The 25,221-nt window shown below is 41.0% G+C and overlaps 1 protein-coding gene across 1 annotated transcript; it reads right to left on the reverse strand.

Moving 5' to 3' along the window:
• Positions 1 to 4,203: 4,203 nt before the first annotated feature.
• Positions 4,204 to 24,234, reverse strand: BLMH (bleomycin hydrolase). Its single transcript, XM_075032801.1, has 12 exons — positions 24,123 to 24,234; positions 23,782 to 23,979; positions 23,216 to 23,325; positions 22,404 to 22,545; positions 21,043 to 21,131; positions 19,648 to 19,740; positions 15,624 to 15,779; positions 14,970 to 15,128; positions 14,806 to 14,873; positions 14,265 to 14,382; positions 11,726 to 11,795; positions 4,204 to 5,208 (listed from the first exon to the last, which is right to left on the reverse strand). The coding sequence occupies exons 1-12, from the start codon at positions 24,133 to 24,135 to the stop codon at positions 5,057 to 5,059; spliced, it is 1,368 nt and encodes a 455-aa protein (XP_074888902.1). The 5' UTR covers positions 24,136 to 24,234; the 3' UTR covers positions 4,204 to 5,056.
• Between the last annotated feature and the right edge of the window lie 987 nt (positions 24,235 to 25,221).

The raw sequence follows: 25,221 nt of genomic DNA on the forward strand, positions 1-25,221 counted from the left end.
AAAATGAACTTCACACAAGACATAACTTCAAACACTTCCACAGTTCTCAACAGATAGAGCAGCTTTAGATTCTAGTTACCAATGCCTGCACAAGAATGGGAAGCATCAATCAAATTACCTAATAACAGTAGTACCAGCTGTACTAAGAGATTAATAATAATCCTGCAAGCATGTCTCTGATTCACTGCCAATAAGAGGATAGGAACAATCTTCCAAATAACACAAAACAAACAAATCCTGAAGTATTTATTTGTTCCCATCTTTTGCTTAGTTAGGAATCAGACTACATTTAGAAGCTATTAAGATTGGCTTTGGGATAAAAGAAATTCTGATTGACTTTCCCTGCTATTTTCTAAGCTGACTGTGCTGGGATACACATCTGGGAGTTAGATGAGTTTTGGAGAGGTTTTGCTATTTCCACTACAACTGTTTTGAGAGCGCGTTTGGGTGGAGAAATCTGATTCTGAGAACCTACAAACCGCCACTACACATAACCTCTCCTCCTGCTTCTTCCTTTTCTTAGTTAGCAGTAGTTAATATTTTCTGACTTTTGACTTTTCTCCACCTGTCAGAGAAACTGTCTTTGAATTACCACATGAAAACTACATGGTTTTGTTGACAAACTGGAAAAGGAAACTACCTGTTAGATGGCTGGTTCCTCAACAATCCAAAAGCCTTTTTAAGGATTTGCAAAGGATATAAACTAAAGGAAGAAGCAGCACTGAAACACAGTGGGCAGGAATTGGGTTTGTTTTTTTTATTCTAACCTAAGCATCTTTTTTACCAGTTGGATGTTAATTTACAGTTGGTAAGGCACAGAGCTTTCTTTGCTGAGAGACTAAACCTGTAGCAAGCTAGGCTTATTTCCACATTATTTCCATTCCATCAGTTGGAAAGTGTTTAATTTTTGAGCATCTCTGAACCATTTCCTGCAAACTGACAGGAGTTAAGTAGCCTGTTCCTCGTTTACATGCTGCCATACTACCCTGCTGGAGAGGTGCTGGGCCAAGTCTGCTAATCCATTCTGTCACCTCCAGGCTGTACTCTTAACTTCCATGCACCTCAGAAGAGACTGATGTTCTTTTGGATCCAGTTATGCCTCATGCTACGCAGGAAAACTTCCTCAGCCTCTGTACGGCGCATATGGCCTCTCAATCATCTGCTCAACTGTCTCAATTCTTAATCCCCCAGTTGAGGGCTGCTGATCACATTAGTGATTTTTCCTTTAGGACAAAAGGGCAGAGTGATCCGGTAAACATCACATCAACAGGAGCTGTTAATGGGAAAGAATTTTATACGTACTGGGTTTATTCATGTTTCAAACTACTGTTTAAAAGCAGGCCCACTCACCCTAAAACATGACAGTCTGTTGCATGGATAACAAAGACAGCTACTTAGCAAGAGTGCGCAGCTGTTGATTCTTACCAAAGGCACAGGACTGGTTTTCATGGGCTGTTACCATACATTAGCAAAAACAGAGAATATCCTACCTAATATTGTGCCAGTCTTGAATTCAAGAGTGTCATTAGCATGAACCTTAGAACAGTTTGTTCAGCTGTCTTAGTCCTTAAAACAGAAGAAATACAGCTCTTGCTTTGACATATCTATTTCCCTTCCTCTTCCCCATTCCTTCTTACAAAGAACTTATAAAACTGCTGGGCACAAATGCAAAACTGTTTCTGCCAGATTGGCTTCATTTCCTATAACGTGTTTTAGCCATGTGGATTTTCTGTGCTTATTTGAAGGAAAGGAAAAAAACATACTATTGTATAAGCTGTACAGGGAAATATCTGGGCAAGAGTTGTGGAGATAAGCACATGCTGGACAATACTTTTAAATACTCAAATTAACAAAAAACTGGCTTGGAAACAGTTTTAATTTGTCAAACTCAATCCTCATCAGTGCTGCCATGGGCAACAAAAATGTTAGTCAGTTAAACTCAAGAGAAAAATTTAACTCTCTTTGGCTGCTATCCCCCTCTCATAGATAGCATAAAGGAAATAGAAGAACTAGTGTAATGTCATAAGCAGAAAGATTTTGAAAGACTAAACCACTGACCTTTTGGAAGAAAAAAAGCCCCCAAAACACCACATACATTAGTCATAATCAAAATATTGTGCTTAATACAGCTTCCCAAGAGATTTGGCTTTGTTTCAGAGGCACCAGGGTTCAGCACCAAGTACAAGACTGTTTACTCGCCTTGATGCAATAACACAGCATGAAGTAGAGACTGCGCATCACAGACCTGTAAAGCCAAAAGGGACCTGAAAAGATCATGTGGTCCACCCATTTGCCAAAAGGCAGGGTCGACTCTACCAGTGCCACTTCTGACACATTCTTCTGTAACCTGTTCTTAAAGATCTCTGCCAATGGAGGCATCACAGATCCTCAGGCAATCTATTCCAGTTCTTCACTATTTTTATCACCAGAAAGCTTTTCCTAATCTCACTAAATCTTGCTGCAGCTGAAGACCATGACTTTTTGAACAAAATTCCCTTCTTTAAAAGCATCCATTTATGAATTCAGAGCATGACATGTCCCCTTTTCTCTGACTAAACAGCCTTTTACTAATCACAGTTTCAAGTCCTCTGATCATTCTTACTGCTCTTCTCTACACTCATTTTGGTCTGCATTTGCCCTGAGGTGGAGTACCCTAAACTAGATACCGTGCTCCAGCTCACTCCCCAACAGTCTTAGGCAGAGCTGGGTAACTTTGCATCTGTTGGAGGCTATTTCTCTGTTTATACACCCCAATGTTACATTACTTTTTTCTACAAGAGTATGTGATCAACCATGACATTTTTATATTTTTCTTTCCACACCACTCAAACTTAGTTCACACCTGCTCTGCATGCTCTGTTTGCATATCCAGTTACTTTTGGCTAGGCACTGTTCCTTATATGATATACATTTGCATGGCTTGCTAGAGATCATATTTTGATGAGCATAGAGTATAAATCAGAAATGGTGGCAAAATATTTTACAATAATGTGATAATTAAGTATATTTGACAGATCAACCATTCAACAATATCCTGCTAATTAAAGGGTATGCCCAAACTTCCAGAAAGATAACCATTTGATGCACACTTGTGCCAGTCAACACTGTAGAAAGCAAGGTCATCTACCTGTCCGGAGACACAGAAAAAGTTCTGAGCATTGAACTTGAAGTCTTCTAGATTAGGAAAATCTAGAAGCTATAGCTTTATGTTATTGCTTCTGACCATTGCTACTAGAAAAGGCAAGCCAAGAGCAACAGCCATTTGCTCCTGTACCTTCATAGTTCTTGAGATGACAGAAAACCTTTTGACATAAGCCCAGGATAACGAGCTGAATTTTGCTAGAAGGGAATCAAATATTAGTATCACTGTACTGCCAAGATACATTCTGTACGTCTCCAGAACAGCCTTGTTACCTCTGCAGAAAACACTGCAAAGGGCACAGACTCTTAAAATACATCACTCAAGGACAGTAACAATAACCTCCTGCTGCTGTTCCACACCAAATTCTCTTCTCTAACCAGCACTCCTGCCCACTTCAGGAAACATTAATCACAGCAAGTTGAATCATCCTGGATGATGCCTAGACAAACCCTAATCTGGATTTAGTTTAGCAGGCAACATGCAGACATGATTTAGCTTGGCATTTTTAATATATGTAAATATGTACACATACATATACACACACATTTGTGTACCTAACACTTTCATAATCCTTTAATAACTTTCTACCTCTGTAGTCCAAATGGCAGAAAAGTCAAACCAAATTGTAGAGTACCATGGCCATACCAAACATCCTTTTTTTGCTTGCACTTAACTTAAGCAACATCTATCTGCTACCCATGGTAGCTGGCAGTTGTGTTTGTGCAGTTCTTTATCCTTACTTACCCTCTTATTTGCCTGTGACTAAACCCAGTAAAGAACAGGAAAATTGTCACGTTACACAGAAAGACAGCTTGCCATTTTGGCACAATTTACATCAAAGGATTAATACTGTGCTCAAACTATTTGAGTGCCTGAGATAGTATGTTTGTGTTTATCTTTGTTCAGTGAGAGGAGCATCTTTGACTACTGAGAACATAAAGCAGCATGTTTTCCTGATATGTTCACATTCTGGCTCACTTAGATTTGTTTGTGGGTCACTAATTTCCCATTTCATTAGTCACATGAGTTTCATTTAAAAAAAGAAAACAGAACTGTACCAGTCACTTTAGAAAGTGTTTATTCAAAAGCTTCATAGCACCATCTTGGTTTTTTTAAAACATCCAAATAAAATGCAGCAATTAAAATGTGTTTTGTTTTTTTTTTTTCTGTTGAGCATGACACTAACTCCACCTGTGAACACTTATAGTTGTTCTTGCTAATATAACCAAAAAATAGCGCTCCTGTGCACACAGGCATAGCGCTGGGCCTTGATATGGGTTATCCAGTCCTAGCTCAATAATGGAAGAATAATAAGTGAAACTGGAAACCCTAAGAAAACTGCTTCCACCCAAATTCTGCTGGAAGAGAAAATTTTCTAAAGGTAATTTTTAGCAGTTTCAATTCTTAGGTCCCCTCCAAAACTTCAGCAAAACTAAAATGTAAATATATAAAATATTTTGGGCATTCTTTTATGGTACAAGTCGGACCATGGATGGTTAATTTATAGGTATCTTGATGTATTTGTTCTATCACCTAGCTGTTAATTCTAAAGGGCCTTTTGTGGCCATCTTTTCTAGGGAAAACACTGGTCAAAATAATTCTACTAAGTTACTACACTGATTTTTAGTAAAAATTTAAAGTAAAATCAAACTGCCATTGACAGTACTTGTAATATGTTTTCATTATGAGTTTTTTTTCCTTTTCCCTTTTTAGTTTTGCACAGTAGCCTGTCTGAGAGCTTTATTCAGCCAAGTCAGTAAAGCGCTATTTCCCAAAAACCGTTAACTTACATTTCAAGAATACGGACCATGCTGAGTGCTTGGTCACATTATCATTTGGCTATGGCTTCCAACCACTGGAATTCTCTATTGCATCTACTTCTGGTTGACCGTTAAGAGGCAAATATTCCGTAGTTCACTTGGCTAAAGCCCCCATAGGGTCCCAAGCTGGCAAAACAATTGGTTCCTGCTGCATCACTGCCAAGATGTCTTCTGGTACATGCTTCTTATCCACCACAACTTCATACACGTACTCAGAAAACCAGTCATCAGTCATGATCAGGTAACCTGGAGATGAAAACAGGTCATTACAACAGAGAACCATTACCAATACAGTGAAGCAGTCATATATACACGTTTCACCTATGCATTACAAACAGGACCTAGTCATACTTCATATCTCTCAAGACAAAGAAAAAAATAATCAAAGAAACTAACATATAGGCTAACCGGATGTACTTCATGTGCAGTAAAAGACAAGCAAAAAGCCTGCTAGGAAAAACAAGACCCAGAATATTCATCACTTATGCTTCCTCTGTTAAAATAGGCATTGAGAATACTTAAGTCAATTACAATGCCTTAAAAAAAGAAAAAGGGCATTTAAGGCAGAATGCATGATTAACTGAGTCTCTGGCTTTAGAAGTTTTCAGAAGTTTTCAGGACCTGGTTAAGAAAAGGGGAGTTTTCCAGGTGAATATCCAAACCATCTTCAGCTTAAGAAAACTTTGCTGGTTTAGTTCTTGCAGTAAGAGGAGGCCACCTGCTTTCCTCAAACGTAAAGCCACTTAAATCACACTTCGGCTGAACTAAATCTTAATTTTCTCCCTTAATATAATTCTTACTGAGAATTTCAGTGAACAGCCTTTGCACTGGGGTGGGGGGGAAGTCACATTTAGAGTATCACAGGTTTTAGCAGAAAGCTACCGTTGGAAACAAACTATTCAAGGTGAACTGAAAATAAGAGTGGCTGGGAGAAAGAAAGCATTTAGAAGACAGATGAGAAGACTTTGTGTAATAAAGTTCCTCATGTCCTTATACAGTATCATCACACAATCAAATGAAACAAGAAAATGTCCAAAGAATATAGACAATAAATGCATCTATCTACACCATCTTGTTTCTAAAGCAAGAGATCAGATAATTCCCATAAATTAAAAACCCTATCAATTGTAATCCAAGCTAGAAGCCATTTTGGAAACACTGCCAAAAGGAGCTGCCTTGATTATTCTCTCTTCAGGATATGAGTTCTTGGGACACACAAAAACCTCTCACTCCCAAGAGCCAACAAGTAATTGCACCCTGAGAGGATAATGAACTCTGCTTCTGACATCCTGTATCTCAAAGCTTGACAGTGCTGATTAGGATCGCAGTGTCTGAACAAGAAGGAAACGTCAAGCAGAACTTCAGAACATGCAAATAAGTAAGGTCGCTCTTTGAGAAGGCCTATGCCCAATGTCACAATGAAAGCCATTATCGATTTCTTCATTAAAAGGAGACACATACTTAATATGCAGCAATATATATACCTAAGAGCCTGCCTAAGGCAACCCTGAGCTCTGCACTCCATCCAGGTAACAGGCAGAAGTGAAAAAGAAACAGAAAAGTTTATTGCATTTCTGGGCAGGGTACACAATGAAGTTTTACCTCAGGTAATTAATTGATTGCTTCAATTCAAACCATTTGTATGTTAAGGCCAGAATACAGCAAAGAACTTGGAAGAGCATCACCTTGTAACAGAACACAGCACTTGACTACAGAAGTGTACTCCTCTGTGTATGAAGCTGGTCCACATCTCTCTAACTTACCCAAAGAAAAACCTGAACACACAGCATTTTAAAACTGACAAGCTGCTGGCCAGGGAGAGGTCAGTCAAGCATGAACAGCCTGTGAGTTACTGCATAACCTATATTTGGGCACCTGAAAATAAAGCCCTTGGAAGTTCCCAAAGGACCTAGTACAAGCCACTTCATGCTTGTGCCGTAACTCCTCCACAGAGAGGACAAATTAAGTGCCTTTCTGTCATAGTGTACTTATGGGATGATATATATATATACACACATATACAAATACAGACACTAAATGTCTACAGTTAAATTCTTAAAATGTCTTCATGCAGAAGAGTATGTATGCAACAGCCAGTACAAGAGATTAAAAAAAAGTCAAAAGGGAGCTGACTTCTAGCTGGAGATGTATCACAAGAAAGTTCTTTTCATGCCAAAACAAGCAGATGGACCCCCTATCAAATGGATGTGATAGTGTGATTAAGTTTTCCCCTCTTGCTTGCTTTTAAAAAAAGATATCCGATGGGATAAGCTGGGTTCAAAGTTAGGTAATAATGTACTGTGTCTCCAGAACAAAAGAGTAAGCAGAATAATTAAACTTGCCTGTATGGCTGACAAAGTGCCAGTAAAACAGAGGAAATATTTGACTGGGAAGTGACTTTTTTACCTCAAAAAACAAGCAATGTTTGTCAGCAGCTGTGTTCATTTCTTGAGGAAAAACAGACAGGATTCCAAGAAACATTTTTACAACAGATATGAATGTAATTACTAAATATTTAGGACAGGCAATGCTAGGCTCTTCCCAGGGATTCCCCTTCTCCAGGACAAGCGCTACCACAAGAATTCAGTTCTGCCCACTCTGCAGAATGTGAGTATGTAACTAACAATACCCAAACTAGGAGTCACAGTTTTTCCAGTCCTGTACCATGCAAGTGTGGGGAAACAGGTGTCACCTGGCACCTTAAACTGTTCTTGCAAAGCAAGAGGGACCCCCCATGTGAAAAAAACCACTTCTATTTCCTACCAATGAGAAGCCATTTGTTTGCTTGTTTTTTTAATGACTCAAAATCTAGTCTCTGGTGTTTTGTTGCAGGCTGTACCCTTTATCATCCTGTCCAAGAAATAACAGAGTTGGGGCTTACTTGTATTCCCCACACCCAACTGGGCCTCAACTGGGATGTGCCAAGTTTAACATCATTCTTGGCTGTCTCTTTACTGATGTGGATTCTGATTATCTGCACCGGACTTACCCAGGCACAGTTTCCCAATTCCTTAACAAGGCAGATAAGAAAAAAAAATCACTGCCAGACAGATTCGGTGGCATAGCAAGAGAGCTAGGACAGACTACAAATCTTCACCCTCCTACACCAACTAGTACTGGACGCTGGAGAGTGAAAAAGCAGGGCAGGAGGAAGAGGAGGACACTCTGTGAAGTTACCTCTTCTAATGTTTGAGAATGGACTCTGAAGAATATGTCCAATTACCTTTAGCTCAACAGTGGGTTGTCTGGTCATACCTAAGGAAATCATTCAGGGATTCGCCTCCCTGAAAAAAGTAGTCTGAAATAGAGTCAAGCTTCCTAGTTCTGATGGGATTTTCTGTCAAGGCACTTTTCCAGGCAACTCCCTAACCAAAACAAAATATAGACAGTGAGCAAGACTTTTTCCAGAGACTGTGGTCTCTACCAGTACAAAACAGATAAATGGCAGTGACTCACCCAGAAAAGTTCACATAGATGGCTTGCATACAATACATGCATACAAGGTACAGGCAGGGTTTATTCTAGTCACTGTGGGGTCCTATTAAATTTCAAAAGGAACAACTTGCTCCTCTTAAATGGCTCTAGAAGAACTCATTCTTGAAAAGTGAATCCATATTTGGAAAAGAGATAATGTCTAAGGAGGATAAACTGTTACTGCAAACCAAGTAGCAAGTTAAGTTTACAAAGCCAATAAACAAGTTGAAAGTAATAGGCAAAGAAGACTAGGTAACTGGGTTAATTTAGTGTTATTTCTAACTTAAAGCCTGAGGCACTACACTTTTCATTTCTAGTTGCTGTAGTTCTTATTTTTTGATTTTGGGTTACATGCTTAAAACGAAGAAAGCCAAAAATGCATGCTGCTCTCCACATGTATCGATCACAGCCTCCGCAGCGCCGTCAGAGCATTCACTGATGCTCCAGCCCAGTAACGCTAGCACAGAACTGCCGCTGTTCAGTCACAGGTCAACAGGTACAGCTTTTACTAGCAGTGTCAGGCTTCAGTCTACTGCACTGTGGTTTGGGAGTAATAGCCAATATCCTGAAATTGAGTCCTGTCTTTCTCCAGTTCTAATAAAGAACAACTTTGAACCTTGGCCAAGGAGCATATATGGGTAGCACAAAGTTGCTGACAGACACCTATTAACTTCAGAATGTTTGGAGTACTAACCAAAGTCCACGCTCAGCAGTTGTAAAGCAAGCCGAGTAAGGCGCTTCCTTCCTGGAAGCATTCCTCTAACACTAGTAGCATCTAACATCACAAATCAAGTATCTGGAGTGTCTCAAAACAAAGTGTTCTGACAAAAAGAGCACAACTAACCAGGCATTTTTATATTTTATATTCTCTATTATACATAAAGGTGCTTAACAAAATAGTTATTAGTTCACATTTGGAGACAAGGAAAGTTTTGATGTTACTTCTTTTTAGTATTGATTTGGCTTCTTTACTTAATCCAACATTCCAAAGTATATTTTATTACTGCCACATTGATGAGCCTTGAAGGCTGAATATCAACACAGTTTCATTGTTTTGTCAAGACTAAATATTTTTATTGGAATACTTTGCTGTGAATGTATATTGCTAACTAAGAACAGACACTACTGCAAGACCAAGAACATAAATTAAGACACTGTTCCAAGAATATTCTACATTTTAGTTAGCTGTTCATGTACAAGATACCAAAAGCTTATGAATAAGTCCACATCCTAAGATAGAGTCTTCTGGAAATAGTCTATTCCCAGAAGAAAAACCCTGACATCCTGGGAAATTTCAGCCATACCAGATCTTGTGAGCACAACATTTGGGATTAATGTGCAACAGAAAAATGTGGTCAGCAATGACTACTGTGTTATGCTGTGGGACACACTGAAGTCTGGCTTGGCATGCTCATCAGTGAGCTTATGCCATGGCTGAGTCCACATCCGCCCCTGTCTCAAATAGGAGATGACAAAAATCATGGAGTTTCCTTTCACTCCATTTAGGAAAAGCTGACTGACCGCAGGCCTTGGCAGACCAAAGTAGAAATGCTCTCACACCATCAGCCCCACTCACCAAGGGCCAGGGAAGGTCAGAGCTGGCCCCCCAGACCAGGCAGAGCAGCACTCTCCAGTCATTCCCAGACTGAGCAGGGAAGCAACTAGAAGCAATTTCCTAAACCACTGCTCAGCTGTGACTCACCATTCTGTCCACACTGCCTGCCCATGTGCCATGCCAGGCTGGCACATACGCCCCGCTACAGCCCTACAGCACTTACAAACCCTTTGTAAAGGAACAATAGTGCAGGCAGGCTGAGACAGTCCTCAACAGGAAAGAAAGTTCACACAGAAAGCCTGGCATGAACGGAACTGCATGTTAACAGTGGATTTTGTTGTTACTAGTGCTTGTCATACCAGAGAGAAACACTGCAAGGATGCTGCAGGTCATGTTTTCAGCATGGCTTCAGAAAGGCAACCAGAATTATGATTTTTTAAATTTTTTTTTTTTATAGACAGGTGTTGAAGCTGGAACAGTTTACATTGCAGCTGTTCACAGCACAAGCTGGAAACAGCCATACCCTCATTTCCTCATTTACAAAATCAGTACATAAAAGCTTGCAGTGATTGATGAACAGTGCTTTAAAAGACAATATAAACCATTTAGGTTTCACACATGACTCAGGAAGATTAATTAAGTAATATCAGACACAACCAGTATGAGGTCCCAAAGATGAGACAGCAGGAGTGTACAGATTCAAGCTGAGCTGTCACCAAAAACTTTAGTACATTTAAAGGTATTGCAGTGAAGTCTTTATTTCTGCTTTCATACTAGAAGGAGAAAGCATTTCTATACAGTGCAGCTCTTGGAAGTGATCCTATCTTATTTGATACTGCAAAGCATTTCTTATCTTTTGTCCCTTTATTAAAAGATCAGTTTTACATGCCCGCTGGAATTCTTGGTATCTCAGAAAAGTACTACCATATTTTCAGACTAATGCTACCAGCTTTTCCAGACTTGTGTTCTGCAGCAAAAGATTAGGAGCAACAAAATAGCAACAGTTCTGTTCTCCCCATCACACTTGTCAAACTCCTACAGCTGCTGGGTTTTTTTTGGCAGGGATAGTAGCTGGCAATTTACTTGTGATCAACAGCAAACTGGTATACACTGCTTAGGAAAATAAGCAGCTTTACAGCAATAAACTAATCAACCTTAAAGTTATAATGAAGTATTTAAACTTTGATAAAATATGAACTTTATCTAAAGTCAACCAGTATCTTCCCATACCTTCCATAAATAAAATAAACAGTTTGGTTATTGGATTGTCAAAAGCTGTAGTATAAAGACAATATATGCCCAATATCATTAAGCTATATTCAGAGTTCCAGTTCTAGCCCCCAACAGAGGTGCTTCTGTCAACTTTGTCCCCCTGGTCTTGGGACCAAGATGCCCCGTCTGTCAAACAATGTCAGCATCAATCACTTATGGCCACCTCCCCAAAATGCAATTGCCTCCGCAGTTGAAGTTGCAACCACAGTGTTGAGTTTATCCAGTGACATTTCCTGCTTCTCCATTCAATGTTTACATTTGGTTTACTTACTTAGATGTATATCCCATTTAAGTGAAGAATGTTTGCCTTCCAGGAATACAGTGATCCTACATGCTGCTTGCAGGCTTGTTTCATGCATGTCCTGGTGAAGGACACACAGCACATCCCCTTTCCCCCTTCCACCTCCTTATTTCCAAACACCAAGTTCAGCTTTCTGTTCCCATTACTATAAATTACTTTACCTTTATTACCACGGTCTTCACCCCAGGAGTTTTCCACTCTCCATTTTTCAAATGCCTCTTCTTGCCCATCCTGTGACAAAACAAGTCGATGGCTATTCAGCAGTGAAGGACCATGCGAGTTTATAGCAGCCAACCCTTCCAAGACTAAATCCAGCACCAGTAAACCACAGAGCTCCACTCCCAAAAGCCTACAGGCATTGGCAAGTTTCAGACAATGGTTTCTTGCTAATAGTTGGAGAAATGCAATTTTCTCAAATACTTGTCTACCCACTTACATAAAATATGAGGAAATGTGGTAAAGAAGAGAGCCTGCAATAAATATTTATTTTAACCAGAAAAATTAAACTCAATGCAAGTTTGGACTCAACTGACTAACAGAATTTAAGCAGCCTTCCCTATTGCCTATCAGGGCATGGGGGCCTTCTGAAATGCAGAATGCACAACTTGCTCAAACTAGGAATGAGAGGAAAAGAACAAGGGCAATGAAGCAACTGTAATAATTTGGAACAGTATTAGTAAAAGCAAGTGCAAACACTTGAAGAATCTAGCTGAAGGATACAGCTCCAAGTCAGGTGCTTTGAAAGTTATACAGGACTTCTAACAAGTGTGAAGTACACTTGACTTCATGTTCAGAAGCGTGCAGTAGTCTAGCCTGCATTGTGTGTATCTGAAGTCTGGTTCAAATCTACCAAATACATAAAAGCACTGAAAACAGCTTCATAGGCTTGCTGTGCCACAAAGTAAACTGTTCCTTCCTTCAAGCAGCCTCATAAGGAAACAGCAGGTCCCTTGAGGAACCAAAGAATAGCTATTCTTTCACTACTAATTTTTTTTTTTTTTTAAATACAAAAAACTAACCTGGAAAACACCCCACAAGTCCCTTTTTAATATTCAATGGAATACTGTTGTATTGCTTCTATTCTCACTTAAAAATATAGGACAGTCCTTAAAATGAGACACAAGAGCTACCAGCCTAAGGATAAGTCAACTCTTGATGCTATCAGACAGAAACTGGGATAAACATTTATGAACATTAAGTTTTTAACCAAAAGGTGCATTTAATCCACAGCAATTTATATTGTAAAATTGTAATAGGATTTTTTTAAATCTTCAAAGCCTTTTTATAAAGTAGGTAAATCCACAGTATTACATTTTACAACAATTTATCAAAGCTCCTTTAGATTAAGTTAAGGTTTAATATAAGACAACATGTTCAAACAAAACATAGAAACAACTTAGTCCATTTTGAATGTGGAAAAGCCTCAAAGTGCTGAACTTGTTCTAGGATAATTTCTTTTAAATGACGTTTTGATTTCAGAGATACCATCCATCATATACTGATCTTATACATATCCTTTTCTTAAAGAAATCAAGTCACGTTTGACCACATTTTATGCAACTACACATTTAGGCATGCAAAAGTATGAATTCGAAAATACAGACCATACACTACAGCTGCCAATGAAGTCCAGCCAGCAACTGGCTACAGTCAGTACAAACATACACACTTCAGCTGTGAACAGGTTTTGAACACTGAAAAGTATCATTTTTAGTATCTAACTGAAAAACAATGAAAATTTCTTTTAAAATATGTTCATGCAGTCTGATACACAAAACAGAAGTGTTAAGAGCTCTGAATGCAGAACATAACAGGAAAAATTATATTGAGTTGTAAAAAGTAACTCAGAAAAACTCCTATGAGTCAGCAGTCCCATCTCAAGCCCTCAAACCCCAGAGCTTAAACAAACTTTTTCACTTATATGCACGCTGTTATTTCTTAAGCCAAGGTCATGTTGGACAGGAAGAGATCACTTCAAAGAAACTTTAATAATGACAGCTTCTGGAAATAAATGGAAAACATCAACATTGCAGATAATCCCGAGTTGTAAATTTTCACATTGTTCTTTTTACTTCGTATGTGCTTTGTTATACTGCCAGGAGCAGATTCAGTTGCGGATTCATCTCAGCCTACTTTTTGCCACAGAGCTATTTTGGACACTGTTTTCCTTCCCTAATCATGAGTAGGTCAGAGAGATCACATGCCAGCAAGCTGCAGGACATTAGGACTGTTGCAAAGTGCCTCCTACTGGCATTTTAACAGAAGGAGCTTCATGCTGTAAAATATGTATTAGACTAACCCATGCAGTGGGACGTGGTAGGAAATACTTGCTGTCGTACTGGATTTCCTGCTCAGCAAGATATATCAGAATCTGTTAACATAGGTTTTCTGGTATCTTAAAAATAGAAGCTGACTTTCTTTTCCCTTTCTCCAGTAAAAGTTTGTGGGCAGAAGGAAAGAAGCCCTTGACTTGTCTAAAATTCTTTCCTCCCTGTTAAATATTTATAGTTTTGAGCACTCAGACACAAACAACACAGGGAGAATAGACAACCTAGGCCTTGTGCACCAGGTGTTGTGGCACACATGCCGAACTCCAGCAGAACAGCTTACACACTGTGAATGAGCCCAGAACACAAACAAGCTGCCAGAACATTCAAATACATCTGTGAAAGCATCAGAACTTTTGGAGGGAGACTCTACCTTCTCAGTGACAGCTGTCAGGACCATGGCATGGGTCATCATTGACTCTCCAAAGATTAATCGTTCTGCTTTGTTCATGTTCTTGACGGAGACACCGAACACCAGCTCATGATTAAATCTATTAGAAAACCACATAAGCAATATCAAAAAGGATTCAGGGAGAATTATCACTAGTACATCAGGGAATCAGTAGACTGCACTGTCCCAGAAGCCAGTGCACAGGTGTGCAAGTTCAACTTGTATTTTTAGTGTCAGAATAAATGCAAAAAGTAATCCCTTTTGGAGATTCTCTTACCAGATACTAGACAATTCAAATGAGTAAGAATATTTAACGACCACTTGTAGTGCATCTTTAAAGGATTCAGATTTTAGCTAACAAGTGAAAAAAAATTCCTGTTGCTGCCGAGTTACTTGATTATATTCTTCTGGGGTATATAATCTGAAGTATGTACAAATTAGTTTCTCAAACAGCTAAAGTAAAGGACTGTTTATGTCCTAGCCAAGTATCCCAAATGGTATTCTGTTTTGATTTTCTACTTACATATTCATGTCATTGATTCCCAGCTTGCCATAGAAGTGCTTTGCAACATCGCAGCCAAACCACACAGCCTACAAATAGAAGGAAGAGTCATGTCTAGGCCATATCCCACTGTTTTACATTACAAGAGTTTCACCATGCCATCCATGAAGAGAAAACAAACAAACCTCGCCATCCTTAATAGACACTGCAGCTAATTTTTTCAAGACATCAACAGGCTGGTTGTTATAGAGCGTTTTCCTCCCTCCTACCATGTTGCCCAGGTACTCCACTGTATACAGCCTGTTGTATGGGTTCTGAGGCCGAGGATCATTCACTAGACAAATCTGCCAAAAAACAAGATGTCATAAATTAAAGTGCAACTTAACAGAAATCTTTGAGAAGTAAATCTAGATGGATTTCAGAGAATTGCTTTTGTCCCAGCTAGCTGTCTGTCCCATTAGCAAACAAGCCACTTGGCTGAAATACCAGGCTTTTTAAGGTTATGTTTGTTTGGTTTTTATTTTGTAAGTTCACCTCATAACTGTGGCATAGAGCTTTGCATGTTATTCCTGCTCTCTAATTGCTGTCTTACAGCATTTTATGACTGATTGGATCATTACATATTTTATCATTACAAAATCATCATGGAAGTGCAATGTGAGATCCCAAGTAATTGAAGGGTAGAGCACAAACAGGAGAATGGGGAGAATAAACATAGGGCCATCTTTGACTTGTGGAAGCGATACCCATCCCATATGGTGCAGTTACAGGGGTGGAAAATGAGTGGCTTAGCAGCAGAAAAAGGTCTTGGGAAGCTACTGCCTTTCAGCACCCCCAACCTTGTCCTCCATGTTGAAGTAAGGCTTCACATGCTCATTGTAGAACTGGACCGGTGTCAGAGGGCCATATTTGTGGTAGTTCTTCTCCTTATCCCGGAACTCCCAGCAGAAGGTCTCCGGAGGGCTGCCCAGGCAAGTGCTCACTATTCTGAATACCTGGCCAGAGAAGCAAAGAGCTGTGAACTTGCTGAAACATGCAGGTCTGCCTCTCCTACCACAGCAATGCCATTGACGAATAGATTTCTCCACGTGAGAACCAACCGGAGAAATGGGATCTTAACAGCCACCTTTGAAGAACATGAATAAATGTACACACATGAATTATTCGCATTCGGCTCTGGAAATCTAGGTGTTTCAACAGTTCAAAACCAATCTGAAAGGAAAATCAGCAGAATCTCTCTCCGTTCTCACGCTCTATGTTCTCAGGCAAACCATCAGGCAAAACAGAAGCTTAAGGTTGAACATAGAAATTCCAAGTTATCCTAGGAATGCAGCAGCCAAAAGCAAAAGCCAATACACTGCCCAGTCTTATTCCAACATTTCATCAGCAGTTCTGAAGCTCCTCCAAGATACCTTGCCAGTGGAAGAAAAACTTTATCAAAGTGATTCTAGAAACACTTAAGCATTCAGCATCACCTGTTCCACCACGTGGTTTGCCCCATGCAGAGACAAACCTGACCTTCTAACATGCATGCAGCAAAGCATTTTATCCCAGTGTTTCCCCTATACCAACTCCTTTTTTCCTGTAATGTTCATTTGGATTTCAAAGATGGGCCTTTGCTTCTTTTCAAAACCCTAGAATAATCTTCTTGTCTGTTTTAATACATTTAACAAAGTCTCTGTTTAGGGTTGAGCTGGCAGGTTATGTAATTTAATTCAAGATCCCTGCCTGCCGACTGTGACCATCCTTTGAAGCTGGCAGCTTTCTATTGATTTTTAGCACAAAAAGTTGACCAGATTAAGTCATCAGCCTCCCTATAAATCAGAATATGAAACTGCACTTTAGAATCACTACTGTACTTTCTCACAGGGCTTATCATAAAATGTGCTAACTCATAGGCAGTGTAACCAGATGACTGTCTTTAAGGATATTTAGCAGGACCTGCCACAGGTACTCTGGGGACAGAGAATTCAATCATATTTAAATGGGTTTGAATCTGTTTTACTTCAGCTAACGTTGGTCTACTTCAGCGCTGTACATGTCTCGAGCACAACACTTTTCCCTGCAAGGAACCAACAGGTTATTTAAAACAAGAAAAGGGGGAGTCAAATCTCAACTGCACCTTCTGCACTAGGATCCAATGCCTGTGGTTTGTGCCAGCTTTCCTAGGCTGTCAATCTTCACACTTTCCTCTCACTGACTTTCCACAGGAGAGGAGACAGAATACCTTTCCCAAAGCAGACTTACTCTTTCTGGAGCTAGTTGAGCTGATTTATATGGATCCTAAGGCTCCGTAAGAACTAGCTTTGTGCTAGTGTGCACTTTGTGCTGATGGTAAAAAGAGTGCAATGTTCATGCTAAGTAACACTATTTGGCTGTGCACAAAATACAAATAAAGGTGTTCTTGCTCCAAGCAATTCAAGAAACAAGTGAAGAGATTAATTATGTTGAAACAAGGGTGTGGGCTTAATGTTTTTACTGGAGGAACTCACACATTTATTTCTCAATAAATATGTTAAAGAGCAAATGTAAATCCCTAAACTAACATAAATATTTAATTTTGCACAGACTGCACAAAAGGTAGCATTTGCCGTGGATACACCCGCATTACCTCAGACAACCCCAAGTGGTGAGCAATGAGGCTACGAAAACAAAACAAGCAACAAAAACGGCTAAAAGGAGAGCAACGAGCAAGCAGAGTCCAGCCAGAGGAAGGAAAACGATGGAGACAGAAGTCTCAAGTTAACAGAGGCAGTAGAGCCTGGGAATGGCCTCCCTCAATTGTTTTGCCACCACACCCATCGTAAGCCATCTCTTAGTATCTCACAAGCTTCCTCTATCAATATTTAAACTAAAAGGTGACTTATATCACTCTAGTGACAACTAGAACCAAGATAAGACAAAGATATAGTGGTTTATGCTAAAAAACAAAATGAGTGAGGAGGGGAAAAGGACACTCCTGATAAGGAATAGTCTACAAAGGAGAACAGTAAAGGAAGAAAAAGTCAATCACATACACCACACTGATTTCAACTTCTGACCTGCTGTGCACTGGTTTGATAAGAAGAATGTTTATACAGTTCTGGAGTGAATATTTAATCTTGTGTTCCAGTACAACTGCCCCATTTTAACTAAAGCACTGCCTCCCAGAATGAGTGAACCAAGATTTGCTATGGAAATAAAACTTCACAGAACAAAACCAAGTTCTGCTTTGCCACATACAAAAATAGTTGCAATGCCACTTATAAACACAGGAAATAGTTTTAGAAGTTTGAGATCAATCTTAAGTGTTTTTAAAGTATACAAGACAGGTGCAATTGTACATTTCAGCTACAATGTTTATTGAAAGTAAATCCACTTAAGCTGCAAACCACTATTACTGCTGGGAGAGGAAATACTGTGTTAACTTCAGAGAATTAAGCACAACCTTTTTACAGAACAAATTGCAATCAGTTAATGAGCCTTTAATGCTGGTTCCAGGATTCCTTGACAGAGGGCAAGAGGCTCTGAACAAACAAAGAGACATTTTGCAGTGAACTGTATGTCATTGCCCTAAAAATGAACATCTGTAGGAAGCTTTTTATGTCTGCTGTAAAATCCTCCAAGGGCTTTTGGACACACACACACAGTGGATGTAAGTTGTATTAATTCACTTTTGAACTAAGTGCTGATTGGCAACATACTGGGGTAGGCTCAAAGCACAGAATTACTGTTGATATTAAGGCATACATTTCAAAAGCTTGTTTCAGTAATATAACCCAAGGAACACGAATCAGTTTTCTTTTTTAACCTAACCTTAAAATTAGATAAAAAGAAGCTACAGGTTTTTACATGAAGTGCAAAGGTGAATTTCCAAAAACGAAACCAACACATTAATCAATATTTGCATATTAGTGGAACTGCCTGAAGCTTTACAGAAATAGCCCAAGTTAGGTTCTGCCTAATACTGATGTTTACTGGATTGCAGAAAAACTAACACACATAACCAAAACATTTGATTTCTTGGGTCATCTAAAGACAGACGTTGAAACCACTGGGTCACTTTGCATTGTATGTTTGAGAAACAAATTAAATATATACTTTTTTTGTTAAAGCACAAGCACTTGGTCAAAATAAAACATCCTGAACTTTTAAAATTGCTTTTGGCTATTTAAGAATCAAATATGAGGACTACTGAATGAGAAAAGTGACATGCGGCACTACCATATTCAGTGTGAACAGATGGAGGGCCAGCCACTACACACACACGGCATACTACAGACTTGCTGATCGATTTGATTTTGAGTTAATTCACACAGCCAGAAACAGATGCTGTGATTCCTTCCTCTACTGCCCCTCAGTATCTGACCACAGCTGGATTCAGCCTTGTGTTCAGCTTGCATCTTTTCCATAATGCAGAGAACTCACTTTTGTTGTTCTTTTCTGCTCTCTTGTGGGGAATTTCTGCAATAACACTTGTGCTGTAAGATTTTACATTCAAAGCCATCAGAATGCAATTTTCAACCTGCCTCTTTCCTATTATTTATAAAAGCCTGATAGGCCACTATTTCAATCTCTCCAGATACAAAATGCTGCTTTCCTACAGAAAGGGGCAGACGTATCTATAGAACATCATAGTTTTGGAATCTATAAATTCAAGATATTTGGAAGTATTAGAAAAAACTCAGAATGAGGTAAGCAACAAACCACTTCAAAAAATTCACTTGAATACCTCCAAGCACACTGCCATACAAAACTTTCCTAGTTAGGCAAACAAAAGGCACTTGTTTTGGCTGATCCAATAGCTACCAAAGAGTAAGCAAGAAATCTCATCCATTCTAGCCTCATGTTCCAAGAAGATTCATGTCACACAAGTATATTTACCTCTTCTATCATCGTGTCCATTGCAGCACAAATTTCTCCTTTAATTGTTCCACTTTCCACCATATTTCTTAGCCGCAAACAGTATTCTCTCATCTGTTTAAAGAGGAAGTCATTTTATTATGAGGGTATGAAAGGTGCCACCTAAACAGTTTTCAGGACTTCCTATCTCGTTGTTTCAAGCATCTATTTTACTCTGTAACATGTTTTCAAAGTGAAAAGAAAATCCTTTTCAGAAGGCTTTGTTAGGTATCAATTCTGGAAAAAAAAAATCAAGATAATTCACTGATTTAAAAGATCACAAAAAAAATAATCAGAAATTAAGAAATAGTTGTAACTTAATTACTATTTTCCAACCACTGATGTGAAGCTTACAGCCATTTTCTTAAGGCTTGATTTCTTTCAGTTCCGTAACTGATGCCGCAACATCCATGCACATCACCACCTCTGTGACTCACAGAGAACAGACTGTCTTCATACTGTAAAATTTATTTTGCAATTCTAATGCATAATTGATCTCTTGGTTGATAAAAAGAATGGAGCATTTCCCCACTGCATGCAGAATTGCAGTAAGAGCAGCACATGCTTCCCATTACTGTCACCACCCATAAGGCCAGGAACAGTGAGTGGGGCTCCCACAAGACCAGCTGGTTTGCAATGTTCGAGACTAGAATAACATTAACACTGTTCATTACATCTAAGCTCATTTCAGCACACATTTTACATATTTTATGTGGATTTCAGCAGGCAATTTTCCCTGAGCATGTAGCATGTGAACTGGAAAAAAAAGATAAGCAAAGCCCACTGTAAAAATACGCTTGAATTGCCTTTTTATCTAGCTACCTACACTAGCATCTTCCCAGATTAATTCATTCCTGTAGTTCAGGGAGCGAGCTTGCGCCTTCCTTCAGACAAAGCTGCACACTTCTATACTGAAAGCTTATTTTTAAGATTCAGTGTTTTGAAAAATACTTTCCATCAAGTTTGGCAGTAATCTCTAGAAACCTTGGCATACTAGTAGATGAAATACTGAGGGGGTGGAAAAAAGTCACCTAGATGCCAAGTGCTAGTTTTGCAGAAACAGACTTAATCAGCCACACATCAAGAATTAACATGTTGGAAATTTGAGGATTAGGAACAATCGCTACTAAAACCGTGTAAGGTACTTTCAAGCTACTGAAGCCTGGCAATGGCCATCTTCCATAAACACACCTTCCTGCTCCATGTTTCAAGATTAACATCAGACTTTGCTGAGACTTTAGGCTGTTTTTTGAATAAAAGCAAGTTAAGTTGCTGAGATGCACTTAATACTCAAGAGAAATTAGGGTGGCTAGGAACACTCGGAGCAGGTTCATTCCCATTCCTTCCCCTTAACTATATCATCTAAATCAATTTTACCTTATGATTCAAGATCTCATTCATCCTTCTAGTAGCCTCTGTGGTATGAGACTCCGGGAAGTATTTCTTGGGGACAACACCATACTTCTCTAAAAGAAAGTAAGAAAACTATGGGTTAACAATTGTGTTTTCCACAGAGTAGATGCTCATGCTTCTGCTTATACCCACATAAAAGCTAAATATAGTTGGGTTTTGTGCAGAGATTATAAGGGAAAGTCTCTTATTTAAAGGTTACAAGTACGCAAAGTTTACATTTTAATTTGTGACTGAATCTTGACCTCTGATCCGCATTCCACAGGGGTCCCAAAAAGTAGAATCCCTGAGCTGCTCAGTATCATTTAATTCAACACTTAAAAGTTCTAAACTAATTAGTGCTTTTTAAGGAGCTCTCTTCACCAGAAAAAAAACCAAAAACTGGTTACTTGAAAATTAAGCTCCAGAACTACCTTCTAAAGAACTGGGCCTCTTCTGAATTATTCCATGTATTTTATCTAAAGTTAAGTGACTAACTTCCCAGTCTCCTTTCCTGCTCAACATATATAAAGCACCAGCAGCAGCTCACTTGCTTCCTACGTTATGGTACCAAAGATCACACCACGCAAGGCTCTGGATGTAACAGCAGCATCCAAAATCTTCTCTGCCCTGATTACATATTTGTAACAATTGGATGGGGAAAAAACATAACCTCCAGGCTTCAAAGAAGCAAACTCCTTTTGTGATTCTAAACTTATATTGTTGGCTTGTTGATTTACAAAGGTGTCACATTGTTTCACAATACAAATGAAAGCAAGCGCTAGTGTAATTCAAACACAGAGAAGTATCTCCTTAAGCCGTGTAAGGAAGTTCGCACTTAAGCTGGATCTTTTCAAGACCAGCATTGCCACATTCCACATCATTTCCCTCTCACTGATCTTTATACCATCTTTCTCCAGGCTCCAACTCTGTAAGTAGTTTTGCTTCTGCCTTGTAGACACACCCTAGCCTAGCAATGGGCTTTTTTTCCTTACCACATGCACTAAAAATTGTACACATGGATATAAATAACTAATGTCGAGTTGATGACTGAAGTAAAAGGGGATTGAACCTTTTTACTAAATGAAAAGTCTGGGATATCTAATTACTTCTGTTGAGCTTCTACCATCATCAGCAATATGGAAGAGTGAAGATCCCAGACAAGATTTAAGCCTACTACTTATAAACTGGCATGAAAAAGGTCTTTGATTAAAAAAAGGTAGTGGCTAATGGCATCATGTTCTTTCGCAAACTCCCAGGTCTCAAACTCAATTTCTTCTTCTACTTCGTTCCTCATCTCAAAACAGCGTGCAATTTCAGGAAGCATTCCTAGTGACCAGTTCTCTTACCGATAATGTTAACCAACATATCCCACTGCCCACCATCATTCGTGGGATTAGAGAGCAGGAACTGTATCAGTCTTCCTTCCACAGGCTCCTTTTTCTGAGCTGTTTCCACAAAGGCATTTAAAAAGTAGTAACAACGTTCAACCTGAAACGGACAGACAGGAAAAAAACTCTCAAGTCTGACATACTATGCATTAATTAATTGCTGAGTATTCGGTTCTTCAAAGTCCTAACTAGGTAAAGCTACCTTCTGCTCATCCACTGAAGTCCTTATTTTCCCTCTAGCATTCCAGGGCTTATCCTATAAACTTCTTTCTGTTACAGACCAAATATTTAGGAGTGAGTTAGTACAGAGCTGGAGGGTAGGGGAATAGGAAATGTGAAACAGAGTTATGCAATGAACCCTGGCCCAAACTTGTACTAGATTTTCTCTATTTCCCTTAGGGGGGAAAAAAAGCAGGCACACAGCTGGCAGATCAGTAGGTCACAAGCGCAACCGAAACCTCAACAGAAAGTTACAGTCACATTTCCCCTGAGCATCCTACAAGTAACTTGCAAAATACGCAGACCACTTGAGAGAAGTCTTTTACTGTTCCAAAATATAAACATCTTGACAACTTTCTTCTCAAGCTGAAAGTCCCACTTTGCTCGACCTACATTTAAAATAGGTATTTAAACAACTTGTGAAGTTTCTTCTCATGTATGTTTTCCACCTGGATTGTTAAGACAGCCCAGCCTAAAAGAAATTCTACCCCAATACTGACTGCCAATTGCATAAGCTGTCCTAGCACAACCTGCGACCTGTGCTACTGTACCTTATCCCAGAAAAATAGATACGACTGGCTGAATTCGAACTCTTCGATGTTGTATTTCTTCATGAAAGGAAGACGCATTGCATTGAGACAGGAAAAGATCCAACATCTCCCTGAGAGATCAAAGGAATGAGAATTAAACTGGAATGCCTGTACTCTAAGAGCTGTGTAAGGTTTGCTGGGTTTTTTTAAAAACGAGATTCATGACACCGTTGCGCCTCAAGCCTTTGGCCCACTGTTCTGGCTGAGACCGTAAATACCGAAAAAGCTCATAAGCAGTTCACAAATCTTTTGCTGCAAACGCAGCTCTCTCAACTGATTTTATCTTGCACTACACAGAAGGGAAAAACAGGCAGCCGCCGCGAGTCTAGCGACTGTTATTACCTCAAGAGGACGCTGCGGGGATTCGATTTGGCTCCGAAGCCCTCCGAAAGGGCTCCCGAGGCAGCCATCGCTCCCAGGAGCCCAGTCACCATGACATCATTCATTCCCCAAACGCCACAGCCGCCGAAGGAGCAACCCCCCCCCCCCTCCACACACCCTTACCGGCACCCGGCACAGCCCCTTACCGGAGTTCTTCTGGTTGGTGACGGGTTTGCCCTCGGCGGGCACGGCGTGCTGGAAGACCTGCACCGTGTCCTGCACCACCTGCCGCTGTAAGCACACCTCCAGCGGGTCGTTGCACGTCGCCACGTTCTGGGCCAGCAGGAACTGCGGCTCGGCCCGCAGCCGCCGGCTGAAGGCGGCGGCCTTCTCCGTGCTCAGCCCTGAGGGACAACGGGCAGCCGTCACCGCCGGCACCGACATCCCCAACACCCCCCCCACCCCCCCCCCCAAAAAACCGGTACCCCCCTCCCCTCTCCACACAGAGAGCCCGTTGCCCCGGTAACGGCCTGGCCCCGCCCCTCACCGCGAGCGTTCATGGCACAAGGCGGCGCGAGCTGCCGGCACGGGAAAGCGCCGCTCCACCGCCGGGGCCCACCCGCAGGTCGCGCGCCCGGCCGGAAGCGGCTCTTATAGACCCGGCACCGGAAGTAGGAAGAGGGGCCACACACCGGGGGTGGGAAGGGGGGGGAGGGGGGGGAGAGAGAGAGAGATTCGGCGGGGGGGGGGGCGGGAGGCGGACGGCGCGCCGCGAGGGACAAGATAGCGGCGGTTGCTCCATCGCCTCACGCGCGCACACACCGCTCCCCCCCCCTCCCTCACCCCGCCGCCCCCCCCGGTTCGAGAACGTTCGGCGGCGTCGCCTGAGGCAGCGCGCGGCGCTCCCGCCGCCCGCCACCGCCGCCTTCTCCTCGCCCTGAGGAGCTGCAGTGCTGGCGGGCGGCTTATGGCAGCCGCCTTCCCTCAGGGGCCTGTGGGTGAGGGAGGCAGGCGGCGGTGGGGAATCCCCCCGTCCCGTCCCGCTGCCCCCTGGGGCTGTAGCCCCGCGGTGTCACCCCCTGCTCTGCAGTTCTCTGTCACCCCCTCTACGTGTGTCGAGACCGGGCACCTGGGAGCGTGAGCTGGCACCGACATGGCGGGGTGACGGCCCTCCCTGAGCACAGGCAGACGTCAGTCAAGGACACGCTCCGGGTCACGCTGCGGAGGCCTCCTGTTGAGTAACAGCCCTGCTCCTCCAAGACGAGTATTTGCGCATCGCAGGCTCAAACAGATTTACGGCACATGGTGTTCATTGATGGTATTAGTAATCTACCATTCCAAGACACGATGAGGCCTTAAAAGTTTGTCAGGACCTTCAGAAAAACACTTGAGTGGCATATTGCTGGGGGCGGGATAGGTTTTCCTGCCATGGCAGTGCTGGAGCATTCACACTGAAATTTTCACTGTGTATTGAGCACTTGGGGCTGCTCTGAGCCCTGGGGTCTGCTCTCGGCCAACGGAGATAGGAGGTGGAACAGCAGCGCAAAATGCTGGGCAGCTTTCACCCTGGCCAACAGAAGCAGAGATGCCCATAGGATTACCAGGCAGGGGCAGCAAGTTGGGTGGCTGCCACCCCTAAAACCCTG

Source organism: Buteo buteo, chromosome 7 (assembly GCF_964188355.1).
Source record: "Buteo buteo chromosome 7, bButBut1.hap1.1, whole genome shotgun sequence".
NCBI lineage: Eukaryota > Metazoa > Chordata > Aves > Accipitriformes > Accipitridae > Buteo > Buteo buteo.

Coding starts and splice junctions, on each gene's coding strand:
- BLMH (XM_075032801.1), bottom strand. Junction 22,546..23,215: donor ATCTATTTTTCTGGGATAAG/GTACAGTAGCAC, acceptor TGTCCGTTTCAG/GTTGAACGTTGTTACTACTT. Junction 19,741..21,042: donor ATGAGATCTTGAATCATAAG/GTAAAATTGATT, acceptor CTCTTTAAACAG/ATGAGAGAATACTGTTTGCG.